Source organism: Antrostomus carolinensis, unplaced genomic scaffold (assembly GCF_000700745.2).
Source record: "Antrostomus carolinensis isolate BGI_N321 unplaced genomic scaffold, ASM70074v2 scaffold2944, whole genome shotgun sequence".
NCBI lineage: Eukaryota > Metazoa > Chordata > Aves > Caprimulgiformes > Caprimulgidae > Antrostomus > Antrostomus carolinensis.
The window spans coordinates 33,773-60,779 of record NW_010310315.1 but is presented as its reverse complement, the minus strand read 5'-3'; the positions used below and the strand labels follow the sequence as shown (position 1 = coordinate 60,779).

General features: G+C 37.7%; 1 protein-coding gene across 2 annotated transcripts in view; it reads right to left on the bottom strand.

Moving 5' to 3' along the window:
• The window catches only part of SEMA3C (semaphorin 3C), a 58,748-nt gene that overhangs the window by 15,973 nt on the left and 15,768 nt on the right, over positions 1-27,007 (bottom strand). For both annotated transcript variants that reach the window (XM_029084603.1, XM_029084602.1), the window contains 7 exons: positions 26,780-26,870; positions 22,773-22,892; positions 20,607-20,749; positions 18,524-18,638; positions 16,253-16,322; positions 12,317-12,461; positions 7,020-7,242 (listed from right to left, as the gene is read on the bottom strand). In XM_029084603.1, the coding sequence (XP_028940436.1) occupies positions 7,020-7,242; positions 12,317-12,461; positions 16,253-16,322; positions 18,524-18,638; positions 20,607-20,749; positions 22,773-22,892; positions 26,780-26,870 (907 nt within the window). The remainder of the gene's footprint in view (positions 1-7,019; positions 7,243-12,316; positions 12,462-16,252; positions 16,323-18,523; positions 18,639-20,606; positions 20,750-22,772; positions 22,893-26,779; positions 26,871-27,007) is intronic.

Sequence of the window (27,007 nt, the reverse complement as noted above, 5' to 3'; positions counted from 1 at the left end):
TAACCTTTCTTATTTGAAAACTAGGCTCCTATCTGCCTTTTTGTCACACCCCAACAAAATACACAGAGTTAAGGACTGTTTACCTTGGTATTCATTCCCTTTGACTCAATATTTTACCATTTGTTTTGTCTCAGTATTGTACCATGAGGGACAGATCCTTCCAGAAAGGAATATTCCAGTGTTTTAAAGAAATTAGTAAACTTAATACAACATTTAAAATAAATATTCATCTTAGGGAAAGCAGGCAATAAAAATCACTTAAAGCAAGGAATTCCAATAGTATGTATATATATATATATATACACACACACACACATACTTCCAACAATACATGGCTTGTAGGCTATAGCTCTCCACCCCTTCTAAAGGTAGTTTTTCTATCGTTTCTCAGCCTTTTACTTAATAAATGAAAAGCAAATATTTGTGCCCAGAAAACAGTTCTTGTTCCTTTCTCTGTAGTACTGAAGTCTTCACTATAAGCATGGTAGCTGACAAATCAAGTCACTTATACACATTCATATCAGAAAGGTTATGGTACATCTGAGTTTTGCTTATTTCCTTTAATGGCAAGGCAGCAAAGTAAATTCCCTGAGTCAGAAAGAAGGTTGGAAAGGACGCAGCACTGTGCACTGCAGGACATACATGCAAAGCAGCAATGCTTGAGCTCTTTCCCAGTGTATTTTACAACAGATAATCTTTTGTGTTGTGAACCAGGCATAAAAAAATCACTGAACAAGTCAATTTTTTTCACATTTAGGTCAATATATGAAATGATAAGCTAATCCTGTTAGAACTGTAAAAGTGAATAGGATGGTTTCCTTCTCTGTTTACTTATAACTTCCAGAAATCTACTTGAAAACAGTACAACATTGTTATGGTTTCACATAGTCATGAAAAAAAGCTGTTGTGTCTCCAGAATATCAATCCACCTCTAAAATGGATGAAGTGAAGAGGTAGATTTGTGCTCCCCATTTCCCTGACTTTTCACCAGGAGCTGTCTGCAGCCTTGCATCATCCCAGCAGCCTGTGAGTCGAGGGCAGACAAATGAGAAGGGATCTCCTTCAAGCTGACAGCCAGAGGACAAGGGTGATGCATAATGACTGGTTTTCTGTTTCAAACCTGCTTGAACAACTGCAGTCTCCCAGCCTGACATGGAAGACAATGTTACTGAGATCATGTTCCCTCTGAGAGGACCAAGAAAGAAGTAATGGCAAGGGAGGAAAGTGATAACCTTCTGTAGGCTTAACTGTGATGTAGAGGGTATGCAGAGTGGGAAATAAATGGAGAATGAAGGCAGTCCAATAAATGGTCCAAGGAAGGAGAAACAAATTATTATTAATAATAATAATAATAATAATAACGACAACAACAACAACAACAATAATACCACCTGCCCCCCAGAAAAAAACTTCCTTGAAATGCAGGGCATGGTTCTGGACTGGTATTAATCAGTTAAGCTTCACTGATACTAGTTGGACTATGCCTGATTACATTAATTCCTGGTCTGGCTGCCCATGGACAATGGAAAAGGCAAAGCTCAGGGAACAGTAATGAAAAATAAACAGATGTTTAGCTGGAATCTGTATTCCAGAAGCTGAATCTGCAGGTCTGAGCTTAAAACTTGTTCTCTGAATTTCTACAGAAAAAATTTCACACTTGAGGGCAGAATATTCACACAGACCCAGCTCGGTCAAACTTTTGGGACACATCATGAGTTTGTTTAAACAAAAACTGAGCGGGGGAAATGAAACAGGTGGAGGAACACCCTCTTAATTCACATATCTTCTTAAAAGGCTGTGAAAAAACTTTGGATGAGTTGGTCAATGAAATATTTTGAATGACTCAGCCAGTATGACCAAGAGGAAGAAGGAAGCTGCCTGCCGCCTGTTGTGCCATTGTTGTGCAACCTCATCTTCCCAAGCTCACAGTCACGAAGCTGCAGCCAGCAAATCTACAGGAGGCAAGCTTACTCTTCTGACCAGATTATCTTTCTGCATTAGAATCTGTAGCTCATTACATGATTTTAGCTATTGCATTACTGGAGGCTACTGCTGTCAGCAAGGGTTAGTTTTCCAAAAAGACAAGTATCACATAACACCACGAAAACGAGTATTACAACCTTATGCTCTGAAGGCACTTACTGCATCCAGACTTTGAAAACAAGTGTTGCATCAGAGAAGAAAAGATAATGAGAAACACTGATCAGCCTCATGCCACATCAGATGCATGTGGCCCTCATTAATCATCTGAATAAGCCACACTGAATTCTGAAGTGCCTTTTCACAACAGTATCTCAGATATCATTCCACAAAAACATCTTGATAGCAAAGAGCTGAAAAAAATTCCATTGGTGCCCATAGCTGTTTAATGTACCCAACCTTGACCCAGACATTTAAATATTTCCATAACACCAAGAGCAATAAAAAAACCCCATGCATAATCTTTCAGTTGTGCAATCTGTGTGTACTTTGACTGAAGGCTTTCGTACTGTAAGCAGTAGGTGGCATGCTTAAAAAATAAATATTAATCTCAGGAAAATGTTCTCATGCTGTTTTACTGCTGTTCTTAAAACTCAGATGTAAAGCAATCTACCAAAGGATAAACGTAAAATATTGAAAGCTTGAGTTCTTTAGATATAATTGAAATTAGTAAAGTACTTAGAGTAGAACTCTAGGGTGAACAAAAACTTCAGGACTGAGCCCTGGACTAACACAGAAATGGGATAATCGAAGCAGAACTCTAACCCCAAATTCCTTAACTGCTCTTGTTAAGAGAGCATTGCATAGGGAAAAAGTACCATCAGCATCACCCTTGTCAAATATGTAAATGAGTGACTACATTATATCCAAGTAAACTGTTCCTCAGGTTTCTGTTTGGGAAGACAAGGTATACAGCACTTGTCTCCTGTAGCACTGATCTCTACCATTAAAGACTTGCTCCTTACTCTAAATCAACTCATTTCAGAAGGGGTTGAAGAAATCCCTTTAGGATTGTTAAGTGCTTTGGGAGTCTCCAGGCTGAAAAGCATAGGGAAAATAGGAGATTGTTATCATTTGAAAAGTGGGTGGAATGCTGCAAGATCAATGCCTGTCCCTGGGATTTATTTTGTTAGCTATGTAGGCGAGCAAGGGAGAAAAGCAATGTAATATCTTTGGGCGTGAACCAGTTCCTCTGAGCTCAGCGCTTTTCTCTGGGTGCAAAGGAAACACTACATCTAGTTCACATTAATGTGAAAAAATGACACAGCTGCCTATACCCTCCCATGCCATGGCTACTTGATGAAAACCACTGGGGTTCTTGGAGCTTTATACTTATGTTATTCTTCACTTGCATTCAGGAACTGATTTATTACTGAGGCTATAGAGAAGAAGAGAGGAAAAGCTAAACACTTTGTGTGCTCTGCATCTGGCAAGACATAAAACACTCCAATTTCAAGCATGAGACAGGTCACTGACAGTGACAGACATGGCTGGCAACATCTCAGTTCAGCAGCAGTAACTCATCATCCAAGCTGAGTGTAATTGTCACCAGGTGTCAAGTCCCATTGTCTCCGTCTGTGGGGCTCCAGGCTCCCAAGGAAATTATCACATGAAATTCTCCTATACAATGTGGTTTTTGCATTTGCTGGGATGAACTGACACCAAAACAAAACCCCTCTGCATTCCTTTTGACAGTTAATATCTCTATCGAATCCTCCTGAGTCTCACAGAAAGCAGAGAATAAAGAAAACAAGTTTCTCCTCTCAGTGGCTGAAACTTGATCACCTTGATTTAAAAGGGCTGAGAAATGCAGTAACTTACATTGCATCAATTTCTTCTGAATAAGATCTTGGAACCTATTAATGTCCTGTGCCCTACTCTTGAAAGTCGACAATGATCCTCATCTCCAGTGTAATGTAGAAGACAAAGCAATGACTAGAAAATATCAAGTGCTGCAGTTTATGTATTCATCTCATAATGAACTCTGTGCTGATACACAGAAGAGGATTAACAAAACATAAGAACAAGCTGAGGTATGTTTATGTTTTTAATGAATTGCAGGTGTATGTGTGAGGCCACACTGATCACCTAAGAACAGTCAGAAGCTAATCAAAGTATAAAATGAAATTAACTGTATTTATATCTTGCAGAATTATGGAAATGATAAATATCCCAGGACAAGGTGCAATAGGCACAAACTGGAACACAGGAAGTTCCATCTGAAGATGAGGAAAAACTTCTTTACTGTGAGGGTAACAGAGCACTGGAACAGGATGCCCAGAGAGGTTGTGGAGTCTCCATCTCTGGAGATGTTCAAAACTCACCTGGATGTGATCCTGTGCAACTTGCTGTAGGTGAACCTCCTTTGGCAGGGGGGTTGGACTAGATGATCTCCAGAGGTCCCTTCCAACCTCTAAGATTTTGTGATTCTGTGATTCAGTATTATATATTTTCATGTACATTTCAAATTTTCAATACATTTCCAGGATTAACTATCACTGCTACATTAAGAATCTTATGTTGGTTGGAAACTTGTATGTCTTATCTTTTCTACTAATCTTTAGTAGAATTTTCCTCCAATTAATGTTAGATGTTTCTAGAGCATTTTAAAACAATGGCATCACTATATAAAAAAATGCATAAAAGGTTCATTTGAAAGATCTGTACTAGCCTACTAAGCTATTACTCTAGCTAAACATTTGGCAAAGAAAAAAGCTATCAGAAAACCAAACATACTCTTTTACTAAGAGTTCTTGTAGAGTTGTACAACAGTAGGGGGGACAATATCTATTAACACTTCTGATATTTCTACAGTAGTGTACAAAGACTCGACTTCTGTAGGAAAAGAGGAAAATTACCCTAAAGGGTCCCAAAGTCAAGAACTATGTCTGCATTAATTAAACTAAAAAGCAAATTTTGTTAGATGCTAGGGAGGCGGGGAAAAAACCCACCTCAAGAAGAAAGCCTTGTCTTAATTTGCTTAATTTGGTAGTTTCCAATTACTTTGTAAGTAGGATCAGGGAGATCTTCAAGAACACCTTTAAACTCATTTATCAACTGCAAACTAAGAAAATAAAAATATTCATATCAAAACCTGATGAAATTCCTAATAATTTATTTCCCAGAGCTTACTCTACCCTGTCTATCCCTTATAGTCCACTAAGCATTCACAGTACAGTAGATGGTGACCTGCTAAAGGTTTGACACAAGAACATGAATGGAGTGTTTCTGTTTTCCTATTTCCTTTCATTGAACTGCATAAGCCTGTGGGTTGGAAGGAGGCCTCTAGAAGTCATCTGGTCCAGTCCCCCACTCAAAACAGGTCCAATTAGAGCAGGTTGCTTGGGGCCCTGTCAGGTTGAGTTTTGAATCCTTTGAGTCTCCAAGGAAGGAGAATTCACAGCCTCTCTGGGCCCTTGTTCCAATGTTTGACCATGCTGAAAGTGAAAACCTTTTCCCTTATATCCAATTGTGATGCCCCACATTGCAATCTCTGTCTGTTGCCTCTCACCCTCACACCAAGCACCTTGAGAAGAGTCCAGATCTGTTTTTTCCCATTAGTTGCCAACAGCAATAAGGTCTCCCTTTAGCTTTCTCTGAATAAACCCAGTTCTCTAAGCCCTTTCTCATATATCATGCGCTACCATCCCTCAACTGAACTTGTTCCACTAGGTCAATGTTTTCCTTTTACTGGGGAGCCCACAACTGGACATAGTACTCCTGACAGGAGCCGAATACAGGAGAAGAATCCCTTCCAGCAACCTGTTGACTAGATACACTTCTGCTAATACAGCACAGTATGCAGCTGGCCTCCTTTGGCACAAGGGTACCCTGCTGATTTTGATAGCTGGGGAGGTTTTCCTAAAAAAAGTGAAGAGAGTTCCTTTTAATCCTGCCCCTATAGAAGCCTGACATTCTTGAGAGATTTTTTTAGCATGAGCTTCCTAAATCTATTATAGCAGGATGGTTATTCCCAGCCCCATGTGAATTTGCGGGCAGATATGGTTATTCTACAAGCAGAAAACAACCAGGACTCCAATAATATGTGAATATGTGAACCATAAAAGCAATGCAAGCCACCTCTGTAATTATTTTCCTATGTTCAGACATATATTTGTTCTCCTGGAGTTCTTTTCCTTTGTTCTACTTGAAACCATCTGTAGTAAAAAAGATTAGCCTTCGTGCCTATCAACCTATAATGTCCCATTAAGCCAGTGGGAGTTTCAGATGTGAATGAATCCTAGAGTCTAGCCAGAGTACCACTCCGCTTGTCTGCTTCAATCAGAACAGTGTGATTCATATCTGAATATTTTAAAAAATCAAAATTGATCAGTACAAGATTCACTTAACCTATTCCCTGCAGACTTCAGAAGTATAACACCAGATTCAATTTTTACGTAACTAAAATCAAAATGTTGGTTATATTAGACAGAAATTATTTTAAAATACTTGGATCAAACTCTCTGTGTCCACTAATGCTAGGACTCCAACCATTTGTTTCTTTTTCTCTGCTAAATACTACCATATTTTTACTTTTTTTTTTTTTTTTTTTTTTGGTGGAGTTGTTATTTCTGCCTTTGCAACATCCTGATCAGATTGTGTTTTTCTGCAGAAGTAGCTTACATAGCATATATTAAATAATGAACATGAGAGTATACAAAACAATACAAAGCCAGATTTTGGTATTTTTCCTCATTTTAGAGAGTATCAAATTCTAATGTGCAATCATGTTGCAAACAAAACATATTCACGAGAAGTATTATAATTTAGACCAAATACAATATACACTAGTGTTGATTTCTGTCTCAAATAAAATTCATCTCAATACATTGTATCTCTTGCACATAATTAATGTCTATGGGAAACACAAAAATGTACAGAAAGTAAAAAGAGTATAATTTACAGATTTCTATAGACATTTTTGTAGATAGCAAAGCTGTTTAAACAAACATTTCTGAAAGCTATAAATTGTACAGATTGGAATTAATTGCAAATAATAATGCAAAGGAGAAAAATGACTGTTGCTAAGTTTGTCTTACCTGTTCCAAGAAACAAGACGTGATACCTTCCGTCAGCAGCATTCACTCGATCCACAGCAATCTTTGTATACTTGTAGTCAGCTCCTATCCGGATGATTAATGGCCTCTTGTGTATTGGGTAAATGGGATTAAACATCAAAGGGTGATTCCTGATGAAGGTCACAACATCGTCTGGAAACTCTTTGGTTGTCCTCATATTAGGTGTGAAGGCTCCTCCTGGGCACTGAAAGAAACATGCACAGCAATGCTTAACAATACTTACCATCTTTCAGAGAGTTTTCATCTCCAACTCACTTAAAAATATTGGCAGATAGTTGACAAAGTAAGGTCCTGAAAGAGCACTTCAGACTCTGACTGAAAGTAATTACATTCTAGTAATGGGAATGAAGTGCTTGAATAGCTACACTTTGAACTCCCATCAATTCAGATAAAGCAAACACAAACATATTTTTGCACTTTCAAAATCCATCTTGATGGCAAAGATTCATACTTCTGGACCTATTTCCACATTCTTTATGCTTCCAAACTGCCGACTGAAAAAAAAAAAAAAATTCCAAGCGATTGGTATGGGAACATACAAAATTTCACAGCTGGTTTGTTACAGATGTAGTGCAAAGGCAAAAGGTAAAATTCTATATTAACTGTAATATTGGTCGATATCCCTCTGGTCATTACATTGGTTATGAGATGGTGAAAGGGCCTGTGACTCATCTTCATTTGAAAAAACAATAAGATGGAGTTGATGAGAGGTGTCCCATAACATCTCATTTACATCTGAGAAGACTGACCGTTCACAGGATCTTGTCTACTTTCCCCTATGCTAGAGAAATAAGAGGTCCATGAATAATCTGGATGCTTCTTTGTATGTAATGAAGAACCATCCAGATAATCAGCCCTGAAGCATTCTGAACCTCATGAGGAAATAAAAGCAATCTTAGCAATCTCAAGTGCTTACTGAGAGTGAAACTAAAAGAAGACTGTGGGAAGAAATCTGGAGCTATGTCAGTAACTGGTACAATGTTCTGGAGGTACTTATGTTAATTTACATGACTTTTTTCAACCACTATTAATGCACTTCTTATTGCTGCTCCTGAGCTTTCATTCTACCACTTACCAGATTTCTGAGCTGTGAAACTCTCCTCAAAGTATTGGCGCTATTCAGAAATATTTCAACATTATATTTTTCCCGTTGGAAAATGTTGATTTGTTCAATATGAGGCATTTAATGGAAACTGTTTATTTTGATGAGGACCATTCTTACATCTAAGATGGAATTTCTGGTCAAAACCACAGACACAAAAATAGCTAGTAGCTTAGGGAGAGATTTACCTCACCTGACTTCTACTGTCTCAAAGTCAGGCATTTATTCTTAGTTAGCCATCTAGGTTTCCTCTATAACCAGCAATTCAGACTAAATGCCCCGCTTTTAGATGGCTAAAATTACAGAAAATGAATCATACTCAGAGGAAATTCTCTGGGGATATATGAGTCATGTGTCCAACCTACCTGATGCAAGCAAACGTTAGAATCCGGGTCTTCACCGCCCAGAGGATCCCTCTAATCACCAGGCAGGAGTGCCTGTTCTATCCTCACTGCTAAAAGCTGTTCCATCTTGTGCACATAATAAACTATTCAGCGAGTGATACCAGGAAAAAAGTAGAAAGGGGACTGCAGACTAATGCCAGGCTTTAGAATCATCTCCTGACTCAATTAGGATTTAATTATTTATACAAAGTAGAGCAGCTCTGGTAGGAATTCTTTAAAAGAAACTGCTTTAGCATCAGTTATCTTCAGGAAGAAGAACCAGAACTCAGCTCAGATATGGGTTTCTTTTCCCACCTGACACAGAATCATATAATAGAATCATTGAATTGTTTGGGTTGGAAGGAACCTTAAAGATCATCTAGTTCCAACCCCCTTGCTGTGGACAGGGTTGCCAACCACTAGATCAGGCTTCTCAGGGCCCCCATCTAAACTGGCCTTGAATGCCTCCAGGGATGGAGCATACACAACTTCTCTGGGAAACCTGTTCCAGTGCCTCTCCACCCTCTGGGTAAAAAAATTCCTCCTAATATCTAACCTAAATCTCCCCCCTCTTAGTTTAAAGCCTCAACAACTGAGTCTTCTTGACTCTTATTAATCCTGAGGTTTTTAGTTTGGTTCTCATTAGAAATGACACTACATAGTAGCCCTCTAAGTCCTCACAAAATTGAATTCTGATTATCTTTTTTGCTTTACTCCTTTCCCACTGTGGCACTTCCATCCACTGTCTTCCAGGAAATGTGTGGAGCTACCTGCTAAGATTAGCAGCAAATGCTGAAAAAAGAACTGTCTTTGTAAAATCGTAGGCTATTAGCAAGATTATCCTGCTTGGTAGTGATTTGCCAGACCCTAGTTCCTCTCCAGAGGGATTCTGTTGCATGAGCAGTTCAAATTAAACTTTCGTGTCCCGCACAGCTCAGTTAAAAGAAGACTTTCTCTGATACTTTCTATCCTCCCATTCTTGACTTGGAGATCATAAGACCTTCATCTGTGACTTCCTGCAAAAATGTCGATGCTATAGTTCACCCCAGTATGACCCTAAAAACTTACACTAAATCGTTGTTCTGAGAAAAGCTTTAACAAACATCTTTAATCAATTAATTCTTTTGCTATCCCTCGTATAAACCAATGACAAGCAAAAGATGTTACTAAGAACCCTATAAGTTCTCCCTTTCCTGAAGGGATTGAATGTGTATCCTTCACACCTCATTCAAGGACTTGGCTACACAATTATTATGTTCACAGTTGATCACTATGCAGTTAGCTTGCAGAGACAAACAGAATTCTTTAATTTACAGTCTATTTCCCAGCATACTGTAGGTACAAAAACTATTTCTGTAAACTCTGAAAAATGGAAACTATCCTCAAACATCACTGAATTTAGTAGCAAGATGCCAATTATGTAATTTTTTTTCCTTTCTTTTTCCCTAAGTAAGTTTTGCTTGTGGAGAAATAAGAAACCATTGATATTTAGAGAAGGGCAGCCAAACGCTGCAGATTATGGCCAAATGAATGAATTGCTTTATTTAATCCTACTGAAGTTATACTGAAGTCTTTTCATTATTTATCTAATGTACCGTGACACAATGAACATTCATTTCTATCCAGAGGTTTAATATGAACGTCTCTTTAGGAAACTGTAAAGTAGGATTTTCCATTTAATATAAAAAGTCATCCCTGTCTAGTCCAGCATCCCAGAAATTGCAAAAGAACCCCATGTTCCAGAGAAAGAGCCTCATGCCCCATAATCTGCAAGCATGGCTATTCAAAGTTAACCCTTTGAACACAAATTCTGAGCAGCAAAAAAATCCCGGTGTCCTGATTTTTACAGACGGTTTGACATAAGTGAAAAATAGTGTTTGTGATCTGGAACTTTTTGGCAGTAAAATAAAAGCAAAGACAAACAAGTCCCAGCTTAAAAAAATACAACTTTAACATACTGTTTTGTGGCTGAATTGTGAGGAAGCACAGAAAAGCTAGTGATCAGAAAACCAGAAATGATCATCTTAAAAGAATCTCTATTGGCTTATTTGTTGTGTGAGCTATGATCTAAGAATTTATCTTCAAATTTAGAGCTCATCGGCACATCTGAAAAATGTAGGTAATTTCTGTCACCATGCTAAGTCCAAATCTGAATTTTCTTTTTCCTTTCCATTGTGCTGCCCAATTTCTTTAAGCCTGTCTGGAACACTTCATAAGCCTCCATGAGGTAAACCAAGAATAACATGGCATTAGTTGAGGAAACACACACAAATACAATATTTTGAAGCAGCAAGGAATTCTGAAATGTAACTAATCACAGGAGTGTAAAACTTCCTGTTTCAATGGGCCATTTATCTTCTTTTTTTGTAAAGTTGAAGCTTAGAGCCTCAGTGAAATCATGAGATTAGAGCTGTATGAATTCCTTATTGGAATATCAGTTAGCATTAGACCTTATTGGAATATCAGGTATTGATTGGCTAATTCTAGAGATCTGGGAACCTGAAGTCCTAAATCTTACAGCCAGTAATAACTGCACTAAAATGTCATGAAGAATTGTGTGAACTGGGAGAGCTATTCCATGTATCTGTGCATTAGTGTACGAGAAAGAAAGTGAAAGAACAAGATCTACAGCACAAAGATGAATATGAATGAAACAGTGATATGGTTAAAGGTTCTTGCAGTGACTTGCAAAATTAAAATTAAATTTAATTTCCTGTGATAAATGTAAAAGCAACGAAGTTCATTAAAAAATATAACTACATTGTTAAGAGATGATTTATGATTCTGTGCATACTTATTTAATTCTAATACTTAAGACACTGTAAGAAGACTCCATAAGAGTCAACAAAAGTCCACACTACCATACTTCATTTAGCAAACACGGATTTAGAGAAGATTCTAGAGAAAGTTAATGTATTCTTCATTAAAGCTGGAAATAGTAGACTTCATACTTCTGGTAAATATAGTGCAAATAAGTAAATAAATAAATAAAGCCAAAACTGCACCAACAGCATTTTTTATACATCATGAAGTTGAAAAGAAAAAAAAAAATCTTTCATGAGACATTTCTATAAAACTTGGAAACAGAGCTAACTCCAATGGTGCACAATTTATTGTAAGATTATTGCTACCCCTGATACAGTGAAAGGAAGTCCTGAGAATTTTTTAAGGCATACAAAATGCATTCTTAACAAGGAGGACTACTATGAGCTGACTGGCAAGAAAACTCATGTATTTCTAGGTCTCTCATCCAAGATTCAGCACCTGACAGGGTATTAGACTTAGTCAAATGACAAATCCCAGAAGCCTTGTTCTCCTACTACATCTCCCAACCACCCCATTTGAGCTGCAAAACTTCAGAGAACTACAGAAAATTCATAGACTGAAGACAGACTTACAGACATTTGGATCCAGAGTGTAGAAGACACTCACAGTGCTGTCTTTGTATGCTTATTTAGCTATCTTTTGCTCATATACACAAAATGTAGATGTACATATAAACAATATGACTGCCATTTAATTAAATAATTCTTACCACCTTTTGAGCAGAAAGTGAAAGAGCAATTAACATTTTGCATGACTTTTAATTCTCTAGAAGATTTTCAGGTTCTACATGATTGGTATGGCAAGCCAAGAACCAAATAAAATTGTTCTGAACTGTAACTAAGTGTCATAGTCACATACAGTCCATTCTCCTGGAATAAATAATATTTATTTATGTATTAAACAAAGACAAGTAATTGGCAAGCCTGGATAAACATCTTTGTACTTACGGTGCCAGGTCGTGGGTATGGAATTCTGCCCTGATATGGAATCAGCTGGTGGTTTGGGCCCTCTTTGTGTGCAAATGGCCCATTGAACACGGTCTGGATGTCAGATAGATGATACACACACACAGCTGAGCCTTTAAATATGGAGCTGGAAGACAGTAGGGAAAAGTTAATATTGCAATCTACCAACTTCTGTATAGCTTTTCCATCATTTTGCATGTTCAAATAATGAAAGATTATATTAAATATAGTCTAAAATAATATATTTAATACAATTTAATGCTTCCATAGCATGGATTTAATACATTTTAAATAAACTAATTTAGCTTATCAATATACACTATTACTCCATAAGACCTACCACCTTTTTGAACAGTGAACTGAAAAAAGGGAGGAAGAAATTTTCTTATCCTACTGGTGGAATAAGAAAATTTCCTAATGTTTAATATGAAAGAAATATAATCAGGCCCCAGTTAAATCAATGGCAAAAATGTTGCTGACTTCAGTGAGACAAGCGTTTTATAAACTTTGTACTGCCAAGCTCAGTACAGGTTTCCAGAACTCCCTACCAGTATATTAACCACAAGACCTCCATGAGCCTTCTAAAATGCGCAGCTAAATATTAATCAAAACATCCAGCACAATTAGAATTGGTTAGATGGTTACAATCAGTTGCCAGCTTTTCTAAGCAAAATGGGGACAGGTTGTGGCTGTAGAGGAATTACTCCTATACAGTCCTCAAATCCACCCACAAAACTGGTCTTACAAAGACCTGTTCAAAAAGCTTGAAGTTTGATGCTTCCTGAGGAGAATCTGGGGGGTCATTTATGAGAAGAGCGTGTTTTTCCACTGTTCTGGCTTCAGCAATGGTCTCAGATATCTTCTCAGCCAGCACAGGCCCTGAATGGACTCCATCACCTCGTGATGATGAAGGGCACTAAGGGAATAATTTCCAGAGTGATGCTAAGGCTGACTGGAGTGAATTAACTCTTTTTTTCTTTTTCTTTTTTTATTTTTTTTCACCTCACTGCAGATCAGTTGCTAAGGTTTAGAATATTTGTCTTAATAAAGTCCAAACTCCAGACAGTCTGAAATCTGCCTGATGTTAACTGTAGGATAAAGATAATCCAAGTAACCCTCTGGTCAGCTGCTAAGGTTTAGAATATTTGTCTTAATAAAGTCCAAACTCCAGACAGTCTGAAATCTGCCTGTAGGATAAAGATAATCCGAGTAACCCTCTGTTTTCAATTGAAAAAGAAAAAAAACAAAAACAAAACACTCCAGAAAAAACCTGAAAACATTACACATATTGTCTAAACAAGAAAAGTGCAAGCCACATTGGTCAGCTATATATGGATGAGCAGGAGGAACCTGCTAGATGGTATTAATAGTTTTAAGAAATGTATTTAGTCCTGTCAGGTATTTTATGCTAGATTCATAACAGATTATGACATTAAAATAATTTGCTTCAATATGGACTTGTGCAAGGCATTTGACACTGTCCCACATGGCATCCTTGTCTCTAAATTGGAAAATTGTGGGTTTGATGGATGGAGCATTTGGTGGATAAGGAACTGGCTGGATGGTCGCACTCAAAGAGTTGAGGTCAACAGGTCAAAGTCTGAGTGGAAACCAGTGACGAGTGGTGTCCCTCAAGGGTCGATATTGAGACCGGTGCTGTTCAACATCTTTGTCAGTGATGTGCACTTGCAGCCCAGTATTCTGGGCTGGATCAAGAGAAGCGTGGCCAGCAGGTTGAGGGAGGTGATTCTCTCCCTCTACTCCGCTCTTGTAAGGCCCCACCTGGAGTGCTGCGTCCAGTTCTGGAGCCCCCATCACAAGAGAGACATGGACCAGTTAGAATGAGTCCAGAGGAGGCCATGAGGATGATCCGAGGGCTGGAGCACCTCTCCTATGAGGACAGGCTGAAAGAGTTGGGGCTGTTCAGCCTGGAAAAGAGAAGGCTCCGGGGAGATCTTATAACAGCCTTCCAGTACCTGAAGGGGGCCTACAAGAAAGCTGGGGAAGGACTTTTCAGAAGGGCAGTTAGTAACAAAACAAGGGGAAATGGGTTTAAGCTGGAAGAGGGTAGGTTTAGATTAGATATTAGGAAGAAGGTCTTCACTGTGAGGGTGGTCAGACACTGGCACAGGTTGCCTGAGGAAGTTGTGGATGCCCCCTCCCTGGAAGTGTTTAAGGCCAGGCTGGATGAGGCTTTGAGCAACCTGGTCTAGTGGAAGGTGTCCCTGCTGATGGGAGGGGGGTTGGAACTAGATGATCTTTAAGGTCCCTTCCAACCCCAACCATTCTATGATTCTATGATAATATTACTTGGTTTCCTTCTATATGGTTTAGATAAAAGTATTAATTATTATTTGGTGGGATGTTTCTCCCTACTTTTATGAGTTGGAAGTCTACAGAGGTGAAGATAAAGGAACTGCTAAGGAGTAAAAGTCATTATGATTGCTGTCTTTAAGTAGGTAAGATACCCAATCTATAGTCAAACAAATAGCAAGAAAGCACAGACCATGTGGTTCATGATAACAGAAACACATGAGTGTAAAAACTTCAACAGAGAGAGAAAACAGCTTGAGAGCCAGGAAAAAGTGAAGTTTTCTCTTTGTTGTCACCTTATATGGTCCTGTGATTCAAACCTCATTTCCACTGCAGGAATACCAGGAGAATTAGGTAAAAGTGTTTCCAGTTCAGGCATGTTGCATCCACAGCCTAATCATAAGTGTGGTTTTACTGCTAAACATAACCTCAGCATTTTCTCTTTTTGTGCAGTAGGAATCACAAAATGCAGAGAGCACCAGAAGTTTACAGGTTATGAGATTCTTTTTTATCCCAATTAAATATAATAAAATCATATTTTCCTGGCTGGTTCACCACACCTGGCAGGGAGTGGGTGAACGGCTGTATTGGCTGCTAGCCAAGGGCTAGCCTACTGAAATTATTACAAATGAGAAAGCAGATCCCTGAATCCTTGAAAAAAGACAGAAAAGTGTTTTGGGAAAAAATATTTTTTCATGCAAGGTTTTTTTGGTTTTTTTTTGCTAGAAATTGCCATTAAAGGAATTACTAGTAGTAAGTTAAATAATTTGCTAATTTGATCAAATAAATTAAATTAAAAAATAAGCAAAATAACCTCTTTGAAGTTAAGTAATAACTGTTAAATAAGACAAGATAGCATATCAGAAATCAGTAAGCAGTAAATATTATTACTCTATATAATAGCATTATGTGGTGAGGGCAAGAGAAAAGTGAAAAAAAAAATAAAGGTAGAGATGGCAGAATCTGTTGGTCCACCTGTCGGTCTATCTTCGTGGAGAGTTTCAGCATAGTAAGCCATATGTAGTACTTCCACTGCTCTTGGGAACTCACTGAATGCTTTCTAAACTGGATAGTAAGTGAATAGTACTGGCTGGGAATGGAGAGCTTAAGGCTGCAAGGAGGTGATCAAATGCCATAAAAGCCCGTCTTTTCATAGCCAACTGAAGCCGACACGGGTTATTTGCCATCTGTGTGATCATCTGCCAGCTGAGAGACTGGAAATGATTTGTATGAATTCATGTAAGAATTCCCGGTTTGATCCTTCAGGGTGCTGGGTGTCCATCAGGCGGTGTTAAGCTCTCTCAGAGGCCACATGAGTTCACTGTGTTGAAGTCATTTAGCTTTCCGCTGTGGAACGGTAACAAGTGGTCCTCCACGGAAATGTTTTCCCAGTGCCAGATGACAGTATGTCAGGGACCAGTTTGCTCCATGCAGCATAGCCCTAACATGGATACTAACAGTAATGATACTGAAACTGTTACTCCTGCCTGCAAACAATGGCCACAGGAAGCATATAAACAGCCTTGACCACAATCTATCACTTTTAGTTTTCATATAGAAAACTGGGCAGTTTAGAAAGGTTTTTTTAAAAATGTCTCAATTTACCTTGATGTTGTAAAAATTCCATACACAAGCGTTGTTCTGGGGTTATCTGTCTCTAAAAGAAACACATCCTCTGTAAGAAAGAAAAGGAAAAATTAAAAACATTTTGAACACTAATAAAACCTTTATTTTCCTGTTTAATTTATTACTTTATTCCTTTGAAGTCAACAGTAGTTTTGTCTCAGACTTGAACAGGAAAAAGTAGACTTATCATACAAATGGACCATATGCATAAATCTGGCATTCGAACATTCAGAAACAGATTTGGAAATTAACTCCATGCCGTCTAGCCTTATGAAGACAAAAGGCAAAGATTTTAAACTATGTTCAGGATCAATGTCCCTTATTTCTCTCAGCTGGATCTTGTTTCAGCAGGTTTTTTAACAGTAGGCAAACGTTTAAGTTGCGGTAGGTCAGAGTTTCATAGACAGATGTAATCCAAAGTGGGACAACTAGATGTTTTATCATCCAGTAGACTCTCTAGATGCCCTCCCTAGCTGATTTTCAACATGACATGAATGACACACAGCTTTGCAGTGAAGACACTGAGAGATGTAAACCTCCCAGCTTCTGTTGTGTTGGGATTTATTGACTGTATTATGCAAAGCTGTACCTACTCACTGAACTGAATTTGCCCACCTTACCTCTGATCTGTTGAGTATTTTTTTTAAACTTCAGTGAAAAATACTTTAATCTCTGACAGTTTCTCCTTACAAATGTTTTTAATAACTATAATCAAGCTACCTCTTAAATGTATCTTACAACACACAAAACGACTGAACTGTTTGAGCTTTTTACCATAGAATATGTTCTTTGGCTTTCAATTAATTTATGTAGTTCCTTAATTTATCCCTCTGAATTTTTTAAATATTCTTTTAAATACGTCAAAAGTCAGAGACTTCACCGCACAGGACTGGAAGTGTTACATTCTTCTGCATTATGCATGAAAACAGAAGTGCTTGCTCTCTCCCAATTTCTGCATTTACAGCTGTGGTTGTGTCCTTCATCTTTGCTACAGGATTGTGCTGGAGCCCAGACTGAGAAATTGTCTCCTATTCTGTACAGTCCTACATTCTGTCATACAGAAATCTAAAAGCGGCTTTCCTACTGCTTTGCTGAAGAGGGGTGGGCAGGTACATCACAGCTCTGAAAGATTAGTTGCCGTGGCTGTGCTTAGGCACCGGGAGCTTCTGAGAGTCAGTTCTCCAAGTACCTTGCACATCTGAGTTAGAGCAAGTTAGGATCTGCTTCTAGGCCCATCAGGTTCCATTGAAACCTTGAACCAACATAAGTACACAAACTATTCATAATGATACCAAGTCAAAAAGACTCAGAACCCCATTTGCTATAATGAAAACCAGCAATAATGCCAGAGAAAAGAAAGAGAGATAGTAATGGAGAGAAAGTCAGAATCAGATCCAGCCTCACTGTGGGGCCCAATAGCTATCTATATTATTTATATTTGTATTTATACTAAACCATATACCAAATCTTCCAATACCTGAATTTAGAACTATGACACTGTACACCACAGCTGTGGACAATATAGAATTTGAAACTTCCTGATAACATTGCTTGGCACTTAACTATCTAGATATGTATCTGTTAATTCCTTATTGAAAGGAAATATTTTGTGACTGCTGTATAGACTATTTATTGAATATTTGCAGTGTTTCATATGTTGAACTGGAAATCTAAATGCCTGAATAAATCTTGCAACATTATATTTATTCATAGTATTATTGCTGGTGCCAGTAACAGGATTTTTTAGTATTATCTTGAACTATCATATTGAGGCCTTTACCCAGTGATCAAAAAAGAAAAACTGTATTGCAGAAAAGCTGTATGTTACACAGTGGTATACGAAACAGTTTCAAAGAAATGTATGTTAAAAAACCTCCACCATAATCCTAACTAGGAGCAAAATAACAAAGACTTCACTTGTTCCCTTTAAAATATTAATTTTTAAAAATATAATTTCTTTACATAGTGAAGATTAATTACCTTTATTTCAAAGATAATGATAATTACTCAGAGAGATTTAGGAAGAATTTTTTCATTTCCTGTAATAAAACTGGAAAGGGAATTTTGTCATGAACTAGAGATTTAGGAAGAATTTTTTCATTTCCTGTCATAAAACTGGAAATGAAAAAAACTGGTCTACAGGGCCAAGATTTCACTGTTAACAACTTGACTGAGGAGCTGAATGAACATCAATAATTAAATATGAGTGCAGGATTTAGATAAAACTTTTAAGGGATTTTCTTGCCATACCTAATTCATCAAAGTAAGTTTCTGTTCCATCTTCATCCATTACTGAGCACACAAGTCTTGCTTTCAAAAATGTTGTCCACTTGTTCACGAGACTACGCTGACCACCTGTGTCATTCTGGAAAGGAATATTATATTCAGAAAAAAAATACAACACAGCTAACATTTTACTGGGCTTCCCAACATTTTCCTCAGGTTCATTTGACTCATCATCTAGACAATTACGCTGCTATATTCAATATAAAAAATAAATAAGCCTAAACCATAACCCCTCATCTAAACACTCCAGATACAGGAAAAACAAGAACTAGTTTTCTGAGCAGACTTTTTGTGCTGGGCTAGCAGGCTTGGTAGGGTTGGGCAGTAGATTTTGTACAGCAGCAGTGTGTGTAGGTGTGACTGGAAAGGTCTGTGACTGTGGAGGTCTGTATCACTCACTGACACCTAGTGTGGAGAAGTCCATGCTACCTCTAATAGGACTATGGAGGGATGTTTCTTCTAATCCTGACAGCAGTACAGCTGCATGTGACCTAGGAACTGTATGTGACCTAGGAACTCATGCTGGCCCATGCTCTGAACTAAATTCAGAAATGATGGCTAGTTTTGCACTATTGCAAGTCCTGATAGCTTGGTGCAGAGCTGGCTTGGTCACAGCTCACTCAAGGATCATTCCACCTCTCTCCACTGCAAGGTGGAAACATTAACTGCTAAATCAGATGGTGCAGCTCCTGCCTCATTCTGCTGGTGAATGGCTTAGAGAAGAGCAGTATCTTCCAAACTGCTTAGCACATTTCGACAAAATGCTGTGCATGTTTCACTAGTGCTCCTGGAGCTGGTAATCAGAATTTCTGAGTGATCCACAAGGGGTCTTCTGGCAGTGTCTCTTGGCACCATTTTACTAATATATTTGGCCTGTCTCAAAGGTGTTGATATATGAATATGATGGTATACAAGTATACAAATATGACTGGCTCAGATTATTTTTTTTTCATAGGCTTTGGGATTCTGCCACTGACTTTAACGTAAGTTTAAACAGTCTGAGGCCTTTCAGAAATCATCTGAGCTTCATTATAACAGTAACAACAAGAAATACAGTTATAATTAAGTGAAATATTTTCTTGCAAAATACCAAAAAAGGCCTTTGGGCACCCTCACAAAAATACGGAGATTAAAAAAGAGATCACGTGCCTCTTCATATTGCTAGAGAAGGAGTTTAACACAATCCCAAACACACCCTCACACCCATGCACAACAACATTACAAAGCATCAAATTCTAAAGAAGCCCCAGAATAAAGATGAGGAATACACAAATGCTCACAATTATCTTCCTGAACCTTTCCAAAAGAAGGAATGAAAAGGCTAGCAGTGATTGTGCATTTATAATTTTACTCTCATTAGAAAAAATCCATTTCACCAGATATATTAATAGCTACTTCAATCATTTTTCATATAGAGTTGATTATAGATACAAAAAAAGAAATGAGACCATGAGGACTGCTGCAATTGTAAATTAACTACTGCACAGGAGTATCCGTAACTCCTGAATTTAATTTTCCTGTGCACATTCTTAAAGTTAGGCTGGCATATATATCAATGCAAGAACTCAGAAAGGACAGATATTGTAAAAATGAAAACAACATTTGAAAGTTAAATCAACACATTTAAAAGCTTGGCTCTGATATTTCCAATGTGTTTCAAAGATTTTGAGTATGTTTGCGTGTGTACGTGAAAAACTTCACTGTCTTATAATTCAGACAATTCAGTTTTTCTAAGCAAATAACGTACCTCATTTGTGCAAAGGACAGCAAGTGTGGAAATTCAACACTGGCAACTATTCTGAGTGAGTCAGAGAAATACACAAATTCCTGAACTTCATTTCCAAACCCTTATATGTATAGTCAGATACGCATAATATCTTCAGACCCTGAGCTGTGTTCATAACAGCTCTTTACTATGAATGTGGAAGTTGAAACAGGAAATTTGTTTCAAATATAAATCAAAGGCTTTTCAATCATTTAGTCTTTTAGCTTATCATGTCACACGAGCAGCTTGTCCCAACAACCTGGCAAACTAAATAGTTCTTACTGGGCATATTCTTGCAATCATTGAATGAATTTGCTTTGTGCTGCCACTGTTGTCTGTGAGTCTCTCTTTGAAGAAGAAGTAGATTTTGGCATCGTTGGGGTCAGTGCCATCTGGGATAACATGAGCATCCACAAAAATAGGCTCTGAAATGAAACAGCATACCAAAAAGATGAAACCAAAAGTTGTATCAGTATAAGCAAATAATGATTTGACACTTAATGACTGCTTCAAGGAAATGCTATATAATGCACGTAGAGGTACTGTTGCAGCAGGTTAAGCTATATGCTCTAGCCTCATGTGTGGATATATCAGATATGACCAGGTAAATAGCTTCTTGCTGGGAGCCTCAAGTTTCTGTGTCCTCACGTTTTATCCTACAGCAGATTTTTAGAAAAACAATTCAAATGCAGAAGCAACAGTATTGGATTACTGCAGAGATTCAAAGACTTGGAAGAAGAAGAGGGAAGAATCAGTGTGTTATCTCAGGTACTTAAGGAAAGAATCATTGAAGCAAAACATAAAAGTAAGCTGCCAGAAGAGTCTTTAGGAAAAAAAGTAAGGTACTTCAAAAATGAATAAATAAGAGAGGAAAATAGCTGTTGGAACACTGAAAAAGGAAAGCAGAATATGCAAATGTTTGAACATCTTTAAGTTCATATCAGAGGTTGATAAACATACAAAATGCTGCAGAGCACTAGTGTAGTGCAAATTGTTATGTAATTTAAAATGTACATTATGACATGCAGATGGCTGCACTAGTTTCTTGCAATCCCTTATTAGGCAACCACTTCTATTGGTGTCAGTACCTGCAGAACATATGATTTTGGCAATTTACTATGCTAAAATATAATGGTCAGTGGAGGGAGTCCTCAGACATTCTCAGTTGTCTGAAGGAAGAAGCTTCTTGCAGGAAAGCTATATGTTTTCAATGCTCACACAAGATTTCTTGATCGGTTGAAATTCAGTACAAATCTTGAAACAATCTGATATAAAGGTTGGATCTCTGACAGAAAACTCACTTTAGACTGCAGCATTTTTCTGTTCATATAAGCTCATTCTCAATTAATATGTGTCATGACTCTGTCTCTACAAGAACATAGAAATAAATTGTGCCTGTCAAGTATCTGTTCTAAGCATATGTAACAGATAGATTTTCCAGAAATTAGGCATATTAATGGTTCTTTTCCCCTAATTCACTTTAGGGTGCACACTTCAGGGTGTGCAGATAAGTGTAAGAATGTATAGCAAACAGAAGAAAAATTTAGAAAGCAGGTATATTTTCCCGTTCTTAGTGAACTGAATTTCTTCTGAGTGCAATCCTGTGATTTCACTGTAGTCACAGCCACACAGGAATAACAAGAGTCACCCTAAAAATAGTGAAGACAAAAACACAGTAACTTTATTTCAACATACCTGCAGGCTTTTTTAAATTGGAATGATGTTAGCTGCTCTATAACCTTTCACATCTATCTCTGCTCAGAGGGTTGACTACCATTTTAATTCAAAATAGTTTAATTGGAAGGAGTCTTCTTATCAGTAAATTCAGGGAGAATTTTCACATTGATTTCAGTAAAGCCAAGAATTAAGTGTTTGCATTCAGAAATTAGTTTTCCTACTGTGTTTTGATAATAAGTTTCTCTCATTGAAATAAATGGCAATAATTGTCACTGACTTCTCTGATAATGAGACTCTCTTCTGCACATATTTTGATTGCAAGTGATGGTGAGTCTTCTGTAGAGAGGTGGATCACTCTGAATTAACTGAAGTTGGCAATTCATTTGAAAAAAACTTAGAATCAGGCACTCTAATTCAAGGCAATGTCTGATGCACTAGATGTGGAGAAGGCACTACACTAGAAGTCAAATTGTCTGACCACTTTCTGTTTGAAAGGTTTTCATACACTTTACCTTGAACAGTTTGGTTCAGTCTTAATGCAAAAAAAGGCCATCATCAGGTGGGGTGGCCTAAGAGGTTGGCTCATGCAGTGAACCCTTTATATCTGTGCACTGTCTACGATATGTAATTACACACATTTCTTCATGGCTCAACTCATAAAATAAATTCAGAGAAAAGCTCTTAAAAATATAAGCTCTTTATTCTAAACAAAACAAAGCAGAATCTCTGTGAAATGAATTAGAAGCTCTGGTAAAACAAAAGGCATCTCACCACTCAGCCACTTGGAGTTGTGCTGGTCAGTTCGCACTGCATTCCTCCTGGTCAGACTCCGAAAAATGGCTGCATCTGTCCCCATAAAATCAATATACATTCCTGAAAAAAGCTCTTCATCTGCAAAGAATTGAATTGGAGGAGAAAAACCAAATGCATTGTTATGCCTTTTGGGAAATTCATATTTACTGATCTATTTTTATTTTAAACTTATCAGCTCTTTATTTACAGAGGAGACTATACAGATAAATATCAGGTCATGGGGATAGGGTTTCCCTCTGATTTACAAAGACACAATCTAGAATGCACAGGAATCATCAGATTTTTCTTAAAAACTTTAGGGAACTGCATAATTAAATGCAACAGTAGAACTGCATATGTGGTGAACCTTTCTTTGACATGAAGTTTAGTTACTCAACTTTCACTGCTAAGGATCACTGGGAAATCGGGCTTGTGTTACAAAAAAGAATCACACTCAATTTTTTAAGTACGTACTTCAAAAAGCTTTTTTGTTATGAGAGTAGACAAAATGACTGTGCTGAATTTATTGCTGGTATAAACTGGCACAACATCTATTGCAGTCAATGGATCGGTGCCATTTCTACCAACAGGATTGTCAAGGCTGCCCCAGGCAGCCTCAAGCTGACTTCAGTATTGCAGAGGCCAGACAATCATATTATTGAACTTTACACAGAGTAATATGGAGCAACAATTGTCCCCTTTTATGTACTTGATTCTAAGTATAGGGTCATTATGCTTGAACAGAATTAGATACGCAACTCTTACATTAACAGAACTATGAACTTCTGCTCCCTGTGCAGGTCTGAAAACTCAGTCCATCAGTCAGGATCTAGATCTGTGTTTGTGTGAGTCTGTGTGTGTGCATAAATATACGTATATATAGAATTATAATTATAATTACATATACTATCATTTTCTACTCCATGAATAACCAAGCAATTTCCACCAACTAATGACAATGAAATCCCAGAGTAGAAAACAGTAGCTAAAATAAACTCTACTGTCAGAGTGGGAGTGGTGGCTGAATACATTCCAGTACAGCTGGGTCCTTTGATTGATGTTTTTGTCTGAATTCCTGGACTACCCAGAGAGTGTGGTCAAGCTGGCAAGAGTCACAGGTTCAGAAGCACTTGAGGCTATTTTTATGCCCCATGTGTGTGTGTATGGGTGCATCAATACGGAAGACTATTGGCTCATGACAGGATTAAAACTCTGGAGATTTTGTTTTTCTGCTGCTGGCTAGAGCCTGAACTGAACCCCTGCAGAGCAGCCAGCAGCCACTCTTCTGCTCTCATCTCTCCCAGTGATGACAAGATTCATACACAAGGGATTTAAACAATGCATTCGCTGCATGTTTGTGAAGCATTTACTTCCTGAGCATGTCTTGACAGAATATTGTTAGATTTACACTGATTTATAACTGATTTTGTATATTGGCCACATTGCCTCAAACCATCAGAGTTTTATTCTTATTATGAAATAAATTGTCTGAAAGAGATCAGCTTTACGGTTCTCACTAAGTGTTATGTACAGTCCTATGCATATACACTTGCATACATACTTCAACAATAGTACGACACTATGTAATCCTAATCCTATTATATATCAATGCTATTAGTTATGTCTTAAGCATTCCTAGTGTCTACTTGCTAATCATGTATCAGATGATATCCAACAGCTCGACTTCCTTTTGGTTAAATTCTTAAATTCCACAGAGCACTTGGTCTGCACAGCACAACTAGTTGACACTACTTCTCTTTGTTATTGGGGGAATTACTGAATTGATGAGGTATGTCTGCTTTTATAAATATCTCAGAGTCTTGGTTGGGAGAGAGCCATGCATCCTGCACATTAGTTACACCAAGTTTCTTCAAAGGACATTTTTCATTGCTTGATGCAAAAGTGTCTTTGTACAGTGGCAAACTGTACCAAGTTCAAATTTGTTTTTATAGCCTCAATTTCCTCTGAAGGGTTAATGAGCTTTCCTGCTGTATTCTATGCTGGTGATTCCCCAAATTGTAAAGAAATTGCAGCTATATTTTAAAATGGCTCCTTTGTTGTGGAAGATTTACCCAGTCTGGCAGTACTTCCTATCTTCTGAAGCAAGGGGAAGGAATTCCTCCTGCAGAAGAATGCTCAAAGGAGAGTCCAGTACATGGGCTCAGTCCTCGCATTTTAACTCAAGCTGTGATTTACAAAATCTTCCCTTTTTCGGCATGGATACTGAGACTAAATTCATTTAAGCTTAATGTTTTTGAAGTGACTGGACTTTGTAGTAACAGTGAGAAAGTATAAAATTCAGTCTGTGGGACTCTTTTGAAAAAGAACGTGACCTTTGCAGAATAATTTAAACTTTGTAGATGAATTATGTCATGAAATATGTGTCAAACATTAGAGAAGGTCTCTTCAGTCACATAACTGAGAGATTAAGGAAGATAACGTAAAGTCCATGAACAAAGCTGCCATAGATCTATTGTAAAAAAAAACCCCAAAACCAAAAAACAGCTTACTGTATTCACAGTAATTCAGAAACAACATACTTTAATGATGTTTCATAAAATCCAGAAGGAATAAGTAAAGGAAACTTTATCTTTTAATGACAGTTGATTCACCTAATAATACCAAAACAGCAATGAGTAGCAATGCATTAATCCATCACTGATGTTGAACAAACGTTTGCTTTACACAGTGAGCGTCTGTAAAAAGTGACCTTAGAGCACTGATGGGATAAAGACTTAAGTGCCACCAAGGCATTTACCTTGGTGCTTCAGTTCATACCCCTGTGAAAGAAATTACTTGTCCTTTGTACTAAATATATTTACAATGAGGAATCAGAAAAAACCAAAAAAAACAGAAGTTAATTTATATTTGAACAGACCATGTAGGATAGACTATATGACACTTCCCTTAAGTTCCATAACACTCAAACTTTAAAGGAAATATCTGGCACAATTTATAAGTGCCATTGATTTCAGTGGAAGCTGAATGGCAGAATCACGGTACATTTTTCTCTTGTAAACCTTGGGTGAAATAAGTGGCACCTGTGTCCACTAATTTTTATTTGCTAAGAAAGACTGAAAAATCAGTGCAACTCCTGTTCCCTTCATAGCCAAAAATATAGCAAGGAGCAGGCACATGTTGAAAAATCAAGGCTTTGGCACTAGAAGCCTGTGAACATGCTGCAAACATGAAAAGTCAGATTACACTAAGTATATATAATGTGCCTGCTGGTTGGAAATGAAAAAAAAAAAAAAGAGAGTTTCTTTTACTGATGACTTAGGTTGCACAAAGTGCATGCCCCCTTTGAGTTTTCACTTAGGTGTGCAATTGGCACTGCACTAGTTCTTTGTGTGGGGTATATCTTACAGTCACTGAGTACAGTCATGACCAATTCACAAGAATATTTGCAGTGCGTCAGTTTTATCACTTAATGGCCTTTCAAATGGAAGAAAATTGCAAAATTGTTTGGGTATAAAGACAATTGGAGAATGAAGAGCCTTGCAATAGCTGGTGGGCTCTACAGCAGAGATGACAAAAAAAAAGAAATTCAAATTAACTAAAGTCTTCAGGCTTTCTTTCCCTGGCTACTCTGAGATTTTACAAATAATTAAATGAGACACAAGTGCTGTCTAGGATGAACAAGGTCAGAAACTGTTCAAACATAAAATGCTAGACAGGCTAATGCAAAGTCAAAACTAACCCTGGGAAAAAATGTGTAAGCTGGAAAAGGAATCCCTGTTGTTTTCTGTTTCTCTCTTTCTCTCTTTCAACAGCTTATTTCTGCATTTCATTTGCACACCCACCTTTAGCTTCATGTAAATCTTGAAACAAGGATGGATCCAACCTTTTTGCCCATCAGCCAGACACAAGGTACTGGTCCTTGGAGGCTGAATTCTGTGTCCAGTTCATTTCAGGCATCCCATCAATCCACACCACGCATGATCATACAGGTTTAGACCTCGGCAACTTGGAGCATTTTTACTTACTGATCATAACAGACACCGTGTTCACATTAGGGTTGAAAGAACAGCGTCCCTTTCCTGATTCACACTTGGAGTCGATCTTGAAGATTTGTTCCTGCAATGTAGATTTGTGTGTCACTTCTCATTTCAGAAATCATCTGATGTAAAGTGATTTTTATGCTTGGCTGTTTCCTGCATTAACAGTCCTCAGCACTGCTGAGGCTCTTTTGCTGTACTATCAGCAGTTTAGCT